Consider the following 17,058-nt stretch of genomic DNA (forward strand, 5'->3'; position numbering starts at 1 on the left):
TGCTCTGCCCATCAGTGCCACACGTCAAACAACGTATCACACAAGAGACAAGTTGCTCAAGTGATCTTACCCAGCAGCACAGCATCAGCAGATCCAAATGCCTCAACTGGTGGCATAATTATAATATATGGCAGCATTCAGGGCATGGCACACTGGGAGAAACTTACATTTATCAGGAGAAAAACACTACAAAGAAAACCAGAGTATTCCAAGCTCTGCTTCTGGCTGAAGCCACACATCACAGACCACATGGGTGTCACACAGGCCAAGTGTTACAAAAAGAAATTCTCCAGAAGTGGCTTAGGAGAACCCAAGAGAGCAGAATGACAGGACAATGGCAGATTTATTTACAATAGGACACAAAGAATACATACATTAATTAAAAATTACAAAGAATACAGAGAAAACACTTCAGGGAAGGGAGAGAAATCAATGCTGGCTGAGCCTCTCCACTGGGGTAGGGGCAGAAGGAAAACAGAAGAAAAAAAATCAACGAAAATCTCAGAGAGGGACCTCAAATCAGAACTGACACAGGACTCCACAGCACAGTTGGCTCAGACATCCCCTGCTCCCTTTTTCCATCCATGATTCCTGGCTGATTAGAATTTGGCATGATGGGCAGGGCCGACAGAAAGGGACACAGGCCCTTGCATGGACCTGGTGGAAACTTACGGCAGTTAGGGTTAAAAAGGGCCCCAAAGCCCTTCCTGGGAGCAGGGAGGGCTTTGGACAGTTTTGGGTTGGAATGATGTGACCTGTGGCAGCTGGCCATTGGAAGACCTTACTCCAAGAAAAAATTTCATAAATCTCACTAAAAAAACCTCTTCTTTGTAGTCCTGGCTGAATCCAGTGAGCCTGCGGATGGAGGGAGCCTTCACTGCAATGCGGAACCTTTTTACTAATAAACATCACTGAAGTGACCCAAATAAAAAAAACCACCACAACCCAACTTCAACCTCTTTTAAAAAGAGTTTCCCACGGGCAGAATCAGGCATCAAGCCATGGGAAAAGAAGAGCCTGTGTCAGCTATCCTGGAGAGCTTGGACTGTTTTTTGTGAAGAACAAAATACAGCTTTGGGGTGTACACTTTTCCTGTTCCCTGGAGGTAGAGAATTTCAGAGGAGCAGAGAGCAGCAAGGGCAGCCAGAGCACAGGGCCAGCGGCGAGAGAGCCCCGCTCCCAGCCATGGGACAGCTCACGGGGCCACCTGCCTGTGCCAGCCCCTTCAGCTTGGCCTGCACAGCCCTTGGGCAGCTCGGGCCCAACACTGCCTCAGATTACTTGGCACTAAGGCCACGGCACCGCAGCCATCTCCCACAGGCTCTGCAGGATCCCAGTGGCATTCCCAGGAAGGAGCCTGTCCCGTTTCCTCACTCATCCAGAGCAGAGCTATTGACAGAACAAACCCTTGTAGTTACCTCGCGCATCCTTCCAGTCCTGCACTGCAGCACAACCATGTCACTTCCACCAGCACATCGTGTCCTGCCTTCTGAAGGAGAGGCAATCCCACCCTCCTGCAGCGGCCTGTGCTGTCCGAGGCTGGAGGGAGGGAGAAGCGATGCCAAAGGTTGCAGTTCTCAAGCTCTCTCAGGGTGAAATTGCACTTCCCAGGCTCTGAATGGCACCTCCAGCAAATTGTAAACAAGCCGAAGCCGGGACTTCGGTGATCAGAGTGCACCAGACTCCCGCTGGGTGAGCCTTTAGGCTCCGGTTATTCTGCCATAGTCAAGCTCCCTCTTCTGTGCAGACACGAAGGCAGGAGAAAAACCCAGTCTGATACTTGTCTGAAGAGTCTCCCTGAATCCTAGAGCACCCCAGGGGCTGGAAGAAAACGTTTTCACAAGTGTTTCCACTGCTGTCTCAAATCCGTTCATCATCAACATAAAAAAAAGGATGGATTAGCAAAAAGGGGGTTTACTTATACAGAGGGATATTTCTCTGCTAAAAAACTCCCTCAAATATGGAACAGGATAATAAAATGTAAGGTATCTACAGACCCCTTTTCCCCGCAGAAGTAGCCCAGAATCCATGTACACTGTGCCAAAGTTACATTCCAAATCGAGGAGTTAATTATTTCTCTTGTGACTCTCCCACTGGATTTTTGTTTCCTTTAAAAAGAGCTGGGAGAAGATGTCCCTGTCCCTCCCGGGAGGACACATGTTCAGAGGTGTCTGATTCCTGCTGGGGGGGATTCCAGCTTCAGTCGATTTTCACGGCGGCGTAGATCTTCCGCACGAACATGTAGGCTGCGTAGAAGCCGATGGTGCCCGTCAGGAGCCAGAAGGACAGGACCATGAGGGCAGTGTAGCCAAAGTACAATAAGGAGGGAATGAACTCAACAATATCCAGCTGAAATAGAAGAGGAGGAAAAAAAATCAGCAAAATAATGCACAGAGACAACAAACCAACCAGTGCCCTCTGCAAGGGGAGCTCTGGCAAAGGGAGGAAAACTTTCATTTTTGTCCAGCTGAAGGGAGATCCTGTTCGAGGTGGGGTCAGGGAATTCTGCTCTGCACAAGTCCTACACCCTCCTCTCCTGTCTGGAAGGGCTGTCAGCACTGCTGTGGGCTGGCACGGGCAGACTGGGACTCAGCAAGCCCACCATTTCCTTTCCCAAATCCCACAGTCACCCCCAAAAACATGGCATTTTCACCCAGGAGGAATACCTTGTTCACAAAGTAGAAGACAGCATAGATCAGCACGTAGAAGGCAGATCCTCCGGACACCAGGAAGGTCCTCCACCACCAGCGGTAATCCTGACAAGATAAAGAGCCTCATTATCCCCTGGGGCACTGCCTCAGGGAAGCTGTGACCATTCCAGGACAGGGAGAACACCACCCACCATCTTCCTTCAAATGAAATCCACAAATTGGGGCGGGGGGACTTTTTTGTCACAGAAGTGTTTCCAAACCAAGAGATGCGAAGCTGACAGTGAAGCAAAGGCAGGTCAGGCTCAAAGCACACTGCCGACAGACATGGCTCACCTCCGGCCCTGAATTTTCTTTTGTATGTGGATGAAATGGAACAGTTTGGGAACAGCTCAAAACACCCTGTGCCCAGCAGAATTCCTGGTATGAAACCACAGTTCCCAGCCTGATAGATAATCAAAGAGCTTTAATTCCCTTTCGAGCGAAGAGACGCTGGGGACAATCACACCCGTGAAGCTGGGCCACACTAATCTTCACTGAGCAGCAGCAATAACGTGACCTGTGCTTTCCCAGGAGCAAGTACCCTGAGCTACCCAAACTACAAACATGGAAGTCTCACCTCAGCACAGAGCTGGAAGTACACCATGACAATGCTGATCTGGGAGCAGGATACCACCAGAATTATAAACACCAGGAAGAGGAAGCCAAAAAGGTAATAGAACTGGTTCTCCCAGATTGCCTGAAACAAACACACAGCAGGAATTTGTTTCTGTGCTACTGTGATCAATCACTGAACGTGGGACTAACTTCTGGCAGCCAGCCAGGGGAAAATAATGAGCCCCTCAGCCCCATGTAGATGAAACCACCAATCTAATGCATTTCACAGTGTCACTTCAGAGGATTCAGGCTGCAAAAATGTGCACAAGGACAGCTCTCAGGTAGCTTGTTCATTCCCCTGCATCTCCCAAGCAATGGAACAGCAAATTCTTCCCCATCCATACAAAGTGAAAAATGGGCAGCAGCTGGAACAGTGACTGTCTCAAGACCAGGATCCCTCCTGGATGTCACGTTACAGTAAATTTCATCTTTACCACAATCCTTCAAACCACCAGGAGAGTCCCATAGCTCTCTCTGGAAACTACCAAATGGCCTGGAAGAAACCAGCTATCCCCTTTTAGAGAGTACAGGAATAGGAGACTGCTCCAGTGGCAGCCCCCTCCCTTTCAAAAGCTTTGGCATGAAAGGAATCCTATTGAGGAGGAAAGTGGATTAAATGCTTACACTGAAAATGAAGAACAGTTCGATGAACATGGCTCCGAAAGGCAGGATACCAGCCATGAGGATCCTACAGAGCAGAAAGAAAAACCATAAGCAGCACAATATAACTGTCTGGACATTAAACATTCCTTGTTAAAGGAATTAAAACCACACAGAACATTCCAAGCAAAGGCTCTGCATTTCCAGATTACTAAATTCACAGGCAATGACACAGTTCCTCCCACTGCTGAGCACATACCACAGCTACAAGTACCCCTCATACCACATCCAAATTATCAGTGTTGTCTCAAGGAACCCCATCTGCCATCTGTTCATGTTCAGGGAGCAGCAGGTGACATTCAGCAACCCAAGGGGACTGAGGGGAGGGGGTTTAACTCACCATATTTCCCAGACACTCATCACTCACCCCACAAATTTGTTCATATACCACCTCTGCTCCGGGATCTGCCTGGGAATCTGATTTGTCCGTACAGGATTGTCATACGGCTGCTTGCGAAATCCAAAGTAGTAACCCAGGTAGACCAAGGGCAAGGAGATCCCAAACCACATGCAGAGCAAGGCCACCATGGTAGGGAAAGGCACCTGGAATCACATCAAGAGCCACAGAAGTGAGGCTGACAGCTCACCTGCCCTGGGGACTGATGACATCGGCTAAGCCAGTCACCCACTTGGAAAGGTCTGGGAAGCCAAGTGAGTCCCTATCAGCCCAGTGACCCCCTCCCACCCAGAAGGCCCCAGACTGAAGGTGGCACCTACCGCACCAGAGGAGTGTTTCCCCCAGATGAAGCAGTTGAGGACAAAGCAGATGCCGAAGACGACGCCCGGGTACAGGGTTGCTGTCTGCAAGAGGAACCACTGCATAAGAGAAAGCACCTGACTCATCAGCCAGATGTTCGTCTGGAAGGAGTCCATCTCTGGGACAAGACACATGTGGAGGAAGTGTCCCTTCTGCTACAGAACAAGGACACAGAGGTGGAGAGGATCTTGGACAATCCTCTTTGCTCTAGTACATGCTCGGATGGTGCCTTTTCTGTACAGGTACAAGGACTCAACCCACAGCATACGTGCAGCACAGCCAGACTGTGTCCAGCTACCACAAACACCTGGAGCTTATCCACAGATCTTGCCATCAGCAAACCTGGATAAGCAGCACAGAACATCCAAGACTCACACAAAAAGCTCCCTTCTTCCATCGATGGCCTTTCAGAGTCCGGTATAAGCGGCCAGCAAAGAATCCACCAAAAACCCTGGACAGAAACAAGCCAAGACAACGAAAATGAGCTGTTGTTGCTGGGGAGAGGCTGGACAGCCCGGGGGGGGAAGCCGTGGAGGCACCTACCCCATGAACATGAAGAGGAAGCAGGCAGTTGTCATCAGCGCGCCCCGGCTCGAAGGCGACAGCATCCCCAGCATAGCAACAACTGCAGAGGGAAACAGGACAAGGAACAGCAGCTCTGAGAAATGTGTGCTGCAGCAGCTGAAGGACAGGGGCCTGTCCCATCTGCAGCCCACAGCTGCCTGAAATCTCTGCACAGGCCTGATTTCCTTCACAGCATAACGCATCCACAGCCTCCAGCACCGGCCAGAGAGGAAGGCACAGCTTCGATCCCAGCTACAGACCATGCTTCAGCCTCAGCTTCCCCAGGGATGGAAGCAGGTAGGTGCAGCTCAGCAGGCAAGGCACACCTGGGCAAAAATCTCCCAGCCCACTGTCAGCCAGGGCTCACAGCTTGGCAAAGGATATATAATCACGCAAAGCTGCCTTCAGCTGGGCAATGTCATCCAGCAGCTCTGCAATGCCGAGCCCAGGCCGATGGCAACAGGAAGCAGCTTCATGGGCCTCACTCCAGCTAAGGTGAGCACAGGGTGAAGTCAAACTTCCTTGAGCATCATTTGTGTTACAGCCACCCTGTACAACATGTGCCACTTACAGATGACAATCAGGATCATACAGAACAGCTGAATTCCAGAACCCAGGAGAGAGCTGAGGATCATAGGGTACTGTGGAGGCCTGAAGACATCTCCATGCACAAGTTTCCAACCAGATTCCTCCATGGTATCTTCCTATAGCAACAACAGAAAAAGGAGGTTATTTAGATGTGATATGCCAGTAGAAATTAAGGTCTTACCACAGCCAGCCTAAGAGGTTTTCTACTGAATTTTACACCACTCTAGCCAACAAACTTTTTTTCCCTTGGGCTAAAAACAGCTGAGACCTGAATTGTCAGTGCCAGGGTGCACATTGACAGAGCTGTCTGCAGTCACTGCTTAAGTCTGAAGACATCTGAACAGGTATGTGATTGCACAGACAGAAGAAGGTGTGTGACAGCACAACAGAACTGCCCCTCCCATGGCCAGGGCTCAAAGCAAAACAGGGGCAAGGGAAGAGACAATACACCCAAGTCTGCACACTAGATCCCTCCTGGTCTGTGCTTCCCTCCCTCTAATCCCAGCCCCTGGGACAAACACATACAATGTCATCTTCCTTGTTGTAGTTGGCAATGTCCTTGCGCAGAGTCCGGATGATGATCATGCTGAGAATCCCTGAAAACAAGCACAAACTGGGTTCAGCTCAGAGGCTGCTACACGGCTGTGCTGCTCTCAGGCTGTGCAACTACTTGGCTCCCACCAACACACTGCTCTGGCTGGGAGAAGAGGTCTTGAGTCATCAGCAAAGACAGAAACAAAACCCCAAGGGTAGGGAAGGCACTATTCCAGCAGAAATGGGGCATTGTGGCTTTCTTGTGGGTTTTTTTACTCCCTCAATGACCCCAGCAGGAAAAAGGCTGGTAGCTGCCTGACCCTACGGGACACTGCTTGAACTGGGAGGCTTTAAACTGTTTTCCTGCCCCTTCTGACCAAGTTCAGATGGGGCCACATCCTCCTCAAGTCACCTGCAGCTAAGGCTTAAAGAAAATTCCCTGCAGATAATGGTAAAGCCTTCCTCTTCCCACACATCCACTCACCTGAAAGGAAAAAGACGACCACAACTGAGTTAATGATAGAAAACCAGTGGATCTGCACATCACTCATGGTCAGGTACGTGTCCCAGCGGGAAGCCCACTTAATGTCACTTTCCTAAAAGAACAGGAGAGTTCTTCTCACACCAGCACATTCCCAATGTCTTCCACAACTCCAGTGACAGACACTCGGAGCATCACTGCCAGCCAGCTCCCCAGTACTGCCTCACCTCCCAGTGCACAGAGTAGGTGAAGAGCAACTGGTTCTCTTTAGTAGGATCTATTTCCTGAGGGGCAGAGCCCGTGGCTTCAGGCAGGGTGCACATGCTCTTCTCATCAGCCTTCAAGTCTGTAAGAGAAAGCATGGCACAGGGTCAGCCCTTCCCTCAGGCACCACCTCTCCCATGGAGCATCACCCTGAGGGCATCAGGCTGCAGTAATTCCAGGTGGGAAAGCACTCGCTCACCCGCTCTGCAGTTTGCAAAACTATTCTCCTGACCAGCAGTGGAGCACCATTAACAAACTTTCAGGAAAGCTATGCACAGGGCTCTCCTAAATGGGAAGGATAAAAGCCAGAGGTTCTGAAGCCAAGGATCTAGACCATGAACAAATCCTCCATTCCACATTATATGGTGAGAAACAAGATCTCTGCAGCAGTGCCTGCTCTGCCAGAGGAGAACTGCATGGGGTGATGCACACCATGAGCAACTGCCCTTCTAGACACCCTTTTCCACTGGGCTCACTGAGGTAGGAGTGCTTTCCCCATACCATTATTTTTAAATTTCAATCCCCCAGAACAGTTCCAAACATCCTGTGTGTCCCTGGACTAGCACACAGTGTCCCAGTCAGGGAGATCTGCACCACAACAGCTAGAATGCCAGACATGCCTCATACCAGATGACACAGTGCAAAAAAAATCCAACCCCAAAACCTCAAAGTCAGATCTTTTTACAGGAATTGATTTTCCATGGATTGCAATTCATGGATATGTCTCTACTGTTGGTACTTCCTTAATAACAAAGCGGTTTATTATTCTTATAATTTAGACTCATTTCTGTGTCCTGTGAAGCAACAACTGGCACCCTGATACATCAGTGGCATCTGACTTTTGTCCCTACAGGAGATTCTTCCCCCCTCCTCAGGAGTCTCTTACCTTCTAGTTTAATGCTTTGGGGAATCACCTCAAAGCGCACCACCCTATAGGTGTGCTCCTGGCTCTCTTCCACATCCTCTCTGTGGTAGTAAAGGATGAAGGAGAGGTGGTTGTGCAGGTAGAACTGAAACAGTGACATAAAATAAAACATCAGCACCCCATGGGACACAGTGGCAAAGCTGAGAAGCAACAACTGCAGAAAACAGCTTCAGTGAGGGAAAACTAAAGACTCCAACACCAGAGATCAGCCAGCCTTGGGGGGCACAGTGCCTTTGCTCTGCTGAGGGGAAACCACTGCATGAGCCTGTCCAAAGTTACACAGTGAATAAAAGCAAGGACTCCTGGTTATTGTACCAGCAGTCCAGCACCCACCCTCTTCTTCCCACTAGAGACCCCTCTCTCATATTTCCACTGTTTATAAAACCTTTTGGTTGCATTCCCAGTTCTGATACTCTCTGGCAGACCTCTAACAGACACCCAGATCTCCTCCAGGCACTCTCACACAGCAGCTCAATTCTCTACCTTGTTACCGTCCATAAACCCAAGCCTATATCCGTGCTCGAACTGCACATCCTTCTCCTTCTTCTTCTCCTCTTCCTCACGATTGGAATAAAACTCCAGCCGTGTTGCCACAGGGAGGTTATCAGCAATGCTGAAAACACAGATTTCAGATCAAATTTGTCCACAGCACCAAATTCCCCCGGCACAAACCCATGCTCAAGGTGACTCACAGGTGGACGTAGTAATCCTCCCTGATGCGCTCGGCAATGAGCTTGCTCTGCTCCACTGTCAGGGTGACTGGCTTGTTGGGAAAGTTGCACAGAACTTCACATTTCTTCTCCACATTCATGGAAACCTGGAAAGGTGTATTTACAATTCGGTCCCCTCGAAGAACCTCACCTGGAAAACAGGAAAATACGGGCAGGGTTGGAGACTGCCAGGCTTCCTGCTGCTGATCCTGCTGCCAGGCACTGTGCAGCTGGAGGGACCACAGCAGGTCTCCTTTGCTACCCCAGGTGCAAGGATAAGACTGCAGGACAGTTTAGCTTCTTTGCTGGAAGTATCAAGCACTGCTTATGAAGCAGGTTACACGATCTCCTTCAGAACAAGCACTTCCTCTGTCCAACACACAGACACTGCCGTTTGCAGACAGCCAGCACGCAGTGAATCAGAGGAAGCAGGTTCTCACAGCTTAGCAGAAGTGACACTTGAAATTGCTTTTGCCCCTGTAAACACCCCCCCATACTGTCCGACAGGTACACACCGAGGTTCTCAGCCTTGTATGTGATCTCGCTGGGCCGGCAGAAGGGCAGTGAGTAGTACTCGTATGGCAGCTGGGTCCGGGAGCTCGTCAGCTTCACAGCCTGCAGGAAGAACAGAAGGATTATCCCCAGGAAAGAACCCCAGATAATTTCCTGTCCTCTCAGCACCATCCAGAAGTTGATGCTTACTTCAAGACACCTTTCATAAAGCTCACTTCCAGAAGATACTACTACTACTACTATTAAAAATAGTAACAGAGACAGATGTTCCTGAGAGACTTCCAGTAGCAATTCATTCACAGAGAAACACTCAGAGAACAAAGCATGGTGGTTTCACAAATTTATGTCTCAGTGGAGTCCTAAGAAACAACAAAGAGCTCAAAAGAGATTCAGGAGTCACATTTCATACAAGATTTCCTCAAACAAAAATTCATATCCCACTGGACCTAGAGGTCTGGCCTCCAGTGCCATGAAGAGTTCAGCAATTTTAATCTCTGCAAGGAAAGCCAGAGAGCCATCAGTCTGGGAAGACAAGGTGACCAACCACAAACATTCCTGGAGAGTTTCCACAAATCACAGGGTACAAAGGAAGTGCAGAGACACACCACAACAGCCAAGGCCACAGTTTTTCAGTTGCTCTGAAAAACAGAAGTGTTTTGTAACACAGCCAAGCTTGTTTATTGGAAGAGTGCTGGCAAATACACTGACTTGCCTAAGCACTTGAGGAAGCATTTGGCTCCTGAAATCCCTTTGAGAACAGCCATTCCAAAACCGTCTTCTTCTGGGAAGCTTACTGTAGCCACAGGCAAGTCTCATTTGCTTAAAAATAGCCTACGTCTGGCAGCCTGTGGCCAAAGAGAAAACTGTGCTGTGCTTCACTTGGGAGCAGCCAACCTCAGCAGCCCCGAGGGTGCTGGATTTGCTGAGACAGAGGTCACAGCTTTAGAAAAATAAATGAAATGGGCTATAAATCACTGATGTCTGAAAGCAAAGCCTGGCTTCCTCATGGATAGGTGCAGCAGCTCGTCATTGAGTAACGCTGCACAGGAACAGCTCCCAGCAAGGCCGGGCTGAAAGATCTGCAAGGCTCGAGGACAAACACCTCCACTCGGGAAGAGCTTCTTGTGGATTTCCCTGGAGACACAACTTGAGCAAACTGGGTATTGAGAAGGTCTGACTCAGACCTTATTCCACCATTCTCTTTCCACCCAAAGGCACACTCTGTGTAAGCACTTTTAGAGTCAGTATAATGCTGGAGAAATTAAATTCACTTCAAAGCCACAGTGAGAAAGGGACCTTTTCCCCAAACAGAGCAACATCTTGAGGACTTTGGTGCAACTGCTGAAGGAATTTGGTAGAAGAGATCAGGGGCAAGAAAAGGAATCACACTGGGACCCAAATGTTGTGAAACGGAGGAAATATCTGAACACAAAATTTCAGCAACAGGATCCCCAAATTTAACTTTCCAGCCCCTCTTAGCTGCTATGGTATAAAAAAGAAAAAAACCCAAAAGACGAAAAACCCCCAAACCAGACAGACTAACAGCACTGAGTTCATCCTACCTTTATTTCTACAGGATCATTGCGGTGGAAGTTGATAGGAGCCACCCCAGGTACATAGAACGAGTTTGTGCTGTGTAGGAACAACAGCAAGCCCAGCACATATCTCAGCCTTTCCTGCAAAAAGGAGAAGAAACAGTAAAACACAACAGAAACACTGGAACAACATTAGAGATGGGCAACAACACGGGAAATGTTCATCCCAGACATTAGAAAGGCTAGGCAGTCAGGTGATTAAACAGAAATTAAATTCACAAAAGCTGTTCTTAGCTTTGTTTTGTGACCCTTGATGCCTTGAGAGGCCTCCTAGAAACAGAGACTAGACGGGAGTAAGGGAATAAAAGTAGGTATTTCTTTGAAAGGCCTTCAAAGGTACCCCCTGGGGCCAGGGGCTATTGCCAAGATGGACCCCAAGATGGACAACAGGTCACGAGTTCTTCACCCTTTTATAGGTTTGGTTCATTTGCATAGCAGGGTTAATTCTCCAATTAAAGCTTCAGTTTTCTGCACAGCTTACCCCCCCCTCCCCTTAGCAGCTCTTTGGTTTATACTTTTGGCCTAGGACAGTCTTGGTGTCCTTGGAAAGCAGGCCCACAGAGGCTCTGTTATGTGTACCTAGCATGAGAGAGCAGAAATTAACAGACTACAAGAAACTTCAGAGTCACACATCAAGCAGTACAGAATTTGAAAAATATAAAGGTTAAAACCTAAGGCATCACCCTCATCAAGTCACTTTCCACTCTGGGCATCTCTGCCTCTTCATCTGCAATTAGGAAAACTTTGGCTTTGCCCAACCACAAGAAAAATGCAATTTTTATTTGCACCATGGGGCATTGAGCATGGGGCATTGAGCAGGCCATCACTTTACTTTTCTGCTCCCCCTGATGTGAGCTCCCTGTGTTAGCAAACTCCAGGGGTTAGTAGAGAAGAGGGCTGTAGCCCTGGCACTGGATGTGTGCCAGCTCTGCACGGCAGCAGTTACCCCGGAGCTGATTACAGATGGATGCTCACAGGCCACTACCTGCAGAAGAGTAGTTATTGTGGGGTCAGGTGTGACACCAGCGACTGCACCCAAAAGGACAGTCACATCACCACTCCCTCCTGCTCCACTCTGCTTTCCTCACCCCTCCAGGCCACAACACAGCTCAGTAACATGGCAAAAACTTTCTCACCCCTTTTTTAGTGAGCACGGTGACAAGTCAAGCTGGAAGGTTCAGTCAACTCCATGAGGGCTCTAGGAGAACCCAGATCCCACAAAGCAGCAGCAAATCCTTCATTTAACACACCTTGCTGCTTCCTCAGCCCCTCCCTGTTACCTCAGGTAACCCAGCTCGAGCATGGGCAGGAAGGCTGTGAAATGAAAATCGAGCTTTAAAGAGCATTAGCCAGCAGCAGCTTGCCTGCATTAGGACATCAGCTCTGGTATAATCTCACAGCATTACTAACTCCTAAACTCCCAGCACGTATGGCACCACTGGAAAACCACACAAAACCTGGAGCTTTGTTTGGGACAACTCTTGAGCTAATGCTGCAGACATAAGAAACCAAATCCCCACTGCCCCTGTGCGTCCTCAGCACAGTCAGTCAGTCTGATATAGCACCAGGGGGAACACTCCACAGGCCAGGTGTGGACAAACAGCAGCTCTATCATGGGGATCCTTCCTCAGGTTGGGGTAAAAAAAAAATTTAAATCTGTGTTTATTGCCCCCACACCCCTTCCTCTTCATCACCTTCCTTCCATCTTACTCTAAGGCAAGGAAGGTATGTTTGGCCCAGACACCAGTGAGGGCCAACCAGAGCATCCAGAATTAGTGGAATTGAGCAGGATGAAAAAAAAAAAAAAGGCAGAAATATCACGGGGTTGAAAGTCTAAAATGTACTTAAGATGCAAATGCTAGGCACCTACAGAAAATGTTACTACTGAGTCATCAGATACATGTGGCTTCCAGTACCTGAAGGGAGCCTACAAGAAAAATTGAGAGAGACTATTTACAAGACCATGGGGTACAGAACAAGGAGGAATGGCTTTAAACTGACAGAGAATAGGGTTAGATTGGATATTAGGAAGGAGTTGTTCCCTATGAGGGTGGTGAGGCCATGGCACAGGGTGCCCAGAGAAGCTGTGGCTGCCCCATCCCTGGAAGTGTTGCAGGCCAGGTTGGATGGAGCTTGGAACAACCTGGGATAGTGGAAGGTGTCCCTGCCTATGGCAGTGGGGTGGAACAAGATGAGCTCCAAGGACCCTGCCAACCCAAACCATTCTGTGATCTTTTTTTGCTTACAAAGGGGATTTTCAGATCTATTCTAGGCACAGCCAAATACACTTGGAGCATGCATAAAGCTCCAGCTTGGAAACACTCTTGTTAAAACAGCCTGACCTTCAATACTGATCTGCCCTGAGACAACATGGAGCTTATTTTCTGTGCTACACTAAATTTTGCCTTCCCAATTTTTAAAGGGAGTGCTCAGTGACTCTCCACTGAGTAGGAAAAGGTCTTCCTGACAGGTGAAGTATTGGAAGGAATCTGCATTCTTGTCCCACACTGCACCCCAGAGCAGCCAGCAACCTGTAGCCCTTATCTCATTTGTCACTGAAGTGACAGACCTACACAATGTTACTCAAAAACCAAAACCACACCAGTGCCACCCTTGCCCCAGCGGGCTGGGAGGTGATAAGACCAGGACAGAACTTTGGCAGACACTCAGGAGACACATGAACATGCAGAAGATGAAATTTTTGATGACAATTTTGGCAGAAATTAGGCTGTCTTTGCATACAGATGACGATGACTCAGGCGGCACCAGGCAACAGGAAAGACAAGAGGGCGACTCTGTAAAGCCTTGCCAGGAAAGAACAGTTGGTAGCAAGAAATGGGGAAGCTGCTATGCAACAGGTGGGGGAGCTCTGGAAGTGAAGTATGAAGGAAATGCTCAGTGCAGGTTTTTGAGCTGGCAGAGCACAGGGAAGTTGAAGCCAGGGGCTTTTCTCATCAGGATCTTTGCTCTTGTACTGACAAATGTGCTTCATCTTCTCCAAACAAAGGCAGCAGCTTAGCAATGGCAACATGGACACCACCCAAAACATCCGTGTAACTCATGGGCCTGGCTAGGTGATCATCTCACCTGGGGGATGCCTGCAAGCTGAGTTCTCTTCTGTGCCAGGTCAGAACTTCTAGAAGGGAGCTCTGTTTTGGTTCAGTCACAGAGCTCTGGCAAGGCCCAGACTTCCAGCAAACAGGGCACACACCTTCACAGCCTTTTCCAATTATTTATATTTCAAAATACATGCACAAAACCCCCTCAGATGACAATCTTGCATCTGAGGTGCCAGGAAATCGTGTAATGGTGCAACAAGTAACACAACAAACATGCACAACCCCAGACTGAGAAAAACCCAGCTTCAAATAGGCAAAAATAGTTCAGATTGTCTAAGCCTGATTCTTTTCCTATATGCAGACATGCAGAGAGACCCCTTCTTAGGAGAATATGATCTAAATAAAAGAAGTAACTGCAGGAGCACAATCATCTATTCCTGTCCCTCAGATCGAAAGTTCACACACAAACTCTCTCCAAGAAGGCACTTCTGGATAATTATCACCAGTCTTGGGATTTGCAGACAACCCCAGGTTTATCCCATTCAGAAACACTTACAGCAACATTGCCCCTTTCTGTGAATTCACAGAAGGTGCACAAACCACACTGACGAAACAGAGGACTTGTTCACTAAGCCCCAGTCTGACCCAGCATGAAGAGGGCCTAAAACATCCAGTTATTACCACACTTGTCCTTTCCTACAGCTCGTGGTCCCTCCAGCTACCACTGCCAGAGTCTGAACTCCAAAATTTAAGGGAAAGGGGAAACAGCAGCTGTTCCCTGGGGCACTCCACAACAGCTCCAATGTGCTCCAGAGGCTCCATGGCCTGGCCATGTGCACCCAGGACATCCCTGCCCAAGTTACTGCCAACAACTTGAAGAAACCCTCAGCAGCAATTTCAAGCATCTGAATTGGGATGTTGCTGTACCAGAGCTGCTTTAGGTCTTAGGAGTTTCACAATCCACACAGGAACTGAAGAACAGAACACAGTATTTGTTCAAAGAGACGAAAAGGAATCAGGAAGTGACAGTGATGGATATCATGAATTGTCCCATCTCTTTTTGGCAGAGAAGGCCAACAGGGACATCAAACGGCCATAATCAAGAGCTGTTAACTTTCAAAGACAGCTTTGAAGAAAAACAGGGAGAACGACCTGTGCAGAGCCATTTGTCCAAATGGATTCACACAGCTCTCCTATTCCATTCCACTTACTCAAACTTTTTAATACGGTGACAGAAATGGAGGAAAGACATAACCCACTACTCTGTGGGAGGGGAAAAAACCCAACAAAGCTCTCTCACACATGCAACCTTCATTCTGCCCTCAGGCACCGTAACAGGACAAGAACAGTGCTAATGGCACCCTGATACTTGTCCCCTTTTCCAAGGGCTGCCTCCTTGGAGATCCTGACAACTGTTTGGATAAGCTCATCTTTATTACATCCCTGCCCTGCTCACCCTGCACTGGAGGAGCAGCCGAGAGCCCTTCGGAAGGAGACAAGTGCTGCATTCACATTGATTTCAGAGCTTCTCTGACACCAGGAGAGCTGCTGGCAGCCTTCTCTGCCCTTCACACAACAGAGAGCCACGAGGAAATTCCCAGTAGGACCATCCCCAGCTCTCAAAGCCAGCTGAGAGTTCCCTCCTCCCTGCCTGGGGGAAAGCCAGCAGGGTATGAAGATGCTTAAAGCAAATTAAAGGAAAGTCTCGGCTCTCCCAATCCCCTCCCAGCCTCTCAGTGAGTGACCTTACAGCCCAGCCAGCGACCTTTGTATCAGCACACATCCTTTATCCATACCGCTACTCCTGCAATGCATTGTCACAGAAATATCCTCCTAAGAAAGCAAGGAGGAAATCCGTTTTACTCCTACAAGACTTCAAGGCAGATAACAAATGTCTCAGCAACTCGTTTTCTCCTCTGTGAGGTAGCACTGATGCTCGCCTACCTTAGCAAATTCCCATCAGGAACACCTTCAGTTCTCCGACGATTCAAGGAATAATTGAATAGGAATAACAGGGATGCTGGGACGCGGGAAGGTGAAGCAGCTGCTCAAACCCGGACCCGACAATCACCACCAAACATTTGTGAAAACCACACACAGAGCAACAGCCTCTGTGCGAGGCGCCAGCACCGCTCCCCGGCTGACATCTCGGAAGGGAAGGCAAAAGGCGGTGCTGTGCTCCCTACAGCCCACACCGCTCCGAGCCCCCCGCCCGGCCCCTCCTGCCCAGCCAACGCCGTGAGCCGCAGAAACGGAGCCAATTTTGCTGCCGACGGAGCGCGGGGCAGGCGGGACAGGAACCCACTCGGCTCCGTTTGGCCCCTGGGCACCGAGCGGCGGCCCGACCTCTGCCCTCCACTGGTGACACCGCCGGGACACGCGGGACCGGGGAGCCTCCCCCGGCCAGGGGCCGGGCCCGCATCCCTCCCAGCGCGACCGGAGCCCCCGCACTGAGCCCCGCGCCGGGGCCGCCACCGGGCCGGGCCGAGGGGCAGCGGGCGGGACGCGGGGCCGGGCCAGGCCCCGCCGCACTCACCATCGCCGCCGACGCCGCCATCTTGGATCCACGTGTCGGCGCTGACGTTGCCGGAAGCGGCGCGCGGTTGGCTGCGGGGCCGATCGCCATGGCGACAGCGGCGGCCGGGCAGGACCCCGCCGGGCGGCCGCGCTCCGCGCTGCCGGGGCCGGGCCCAGCTTAGGCCCGGATCAGCCCAGCCCTTCTGCCGGGCGCGGTGAGGCGGGGGTCTCCGCTCCGATCCCCAGCGGCCCCGCGAAGCCGGCCGGGGAAGGGGCGGTCCGCGCCGCCATCTTTGCTGAGGGCAGCGGCCTTGGCATGGAGGGCGGGCACGAGGCCGCGGCCGCCATGTTTGGTGAGGGCGCCGAGGCGGTGGGGCCGGGAGGCTCCCGGGCCGTTCCGAACCTCCCGGTTCCTCCGGTCCCTGTGATCCCACCCCGGCGGTCCGCGGCCCGGCGGCTGCTCCGATGGCGGTGCGGGCCCGCCCGGCTCTGGAGCCCCCGTTCCGAGGGGCGCTGCAGGCCCAGCCTTGCCCCATTTGCGTCTCCCCCACCCGGGCTGCGGAGCAGCAGGAACGGCCAGGAGAGG

The 17,058-nt window shown here is 50.4% G+C and overlaps 1 protein-coding gene across 1 annotated transcript; it reads right to left on the reverse strand.

Moving 5' to 3' along the window:
* Positions 1-324: 324 nt before the first annotated feature.
* TM9SF4 (transmembrane 9 superfamily member 4) lies at positions 325-16,596 on the reverse strand. The gene is made up of 18 exons (XM_032126521.1): positions 16,492-16,596; positions 10,864-10,977; positions 9,304-9,403; positions 8,771-8,939; positions 8,562-8,691; positions 8,040-8,163; positions 7,117-7,235; positions 6,893-7,004; positions 6,400-6,470; positions 5,858-5,990; positions 5,266-5,347; positions 5,098-5,173; positions 4,683-4,766; positions 4,333-4,508; positions 3,930-3,993; positions 3,268-3,387; positions 2,667-2,756; positions 325-2,349 (listed from the first exon to the last, which is right to left on the reverse strand). The coding sequence occupies exons 1-18, from the start codon at positions 16,579-16,581 to the stop codon at positions 2,200-2,202; spliced, it is 2,004 nt and encodes a 667-aa protein (XP_031982412.1). The 5' UTR covers positions 16,582-16,596; the 3' UTR covers positions 325-2,199.
* Positions 16,597-17,058: the final 462 nt, after the last annotated feature.

The sequence above is a fragment of the Corvus moneduloides genome, chromosome 17 (assembly GCF_009650955.1).
Source record: "Corvus moneduloides isolate bCorMon1 chromosome 17, bCorMon1.pri, whole genome shotgun sequence".
In the NCBI taxonomy this organism is placed as follows: Eukaryota; Metazoa; Chordata; class Aves; order Passeriformes; family Corvidae; genus Corvus; species Corvus moneduloides.

Excerpts from the sequence above, each read along its gene's own strand:
- TM9SF4 (XM_032126521.1), bottom strand. The coding sequence starts at position 16,581 with ATGGCGATCGGCCCCGCAGCCAACCGCGCGCCGCTTCCGGCAACGTCA. Across the intron at positions 8,940-9,303 it reads ATACAAGGCTGAGAACCTCG|GTGAGGTTCTTCGAGGGGAC; the intron begins GTGTGTACCTGT and ends CCTGTTTTCCAG. Across the intron at positions 5,991-6,399 it reads ACAACAAGGAAGATGACATT|GAAGATACCATGGAGGAATC; the intron begins GTATGTGTTTGT and ends TTGTTGCTATAG.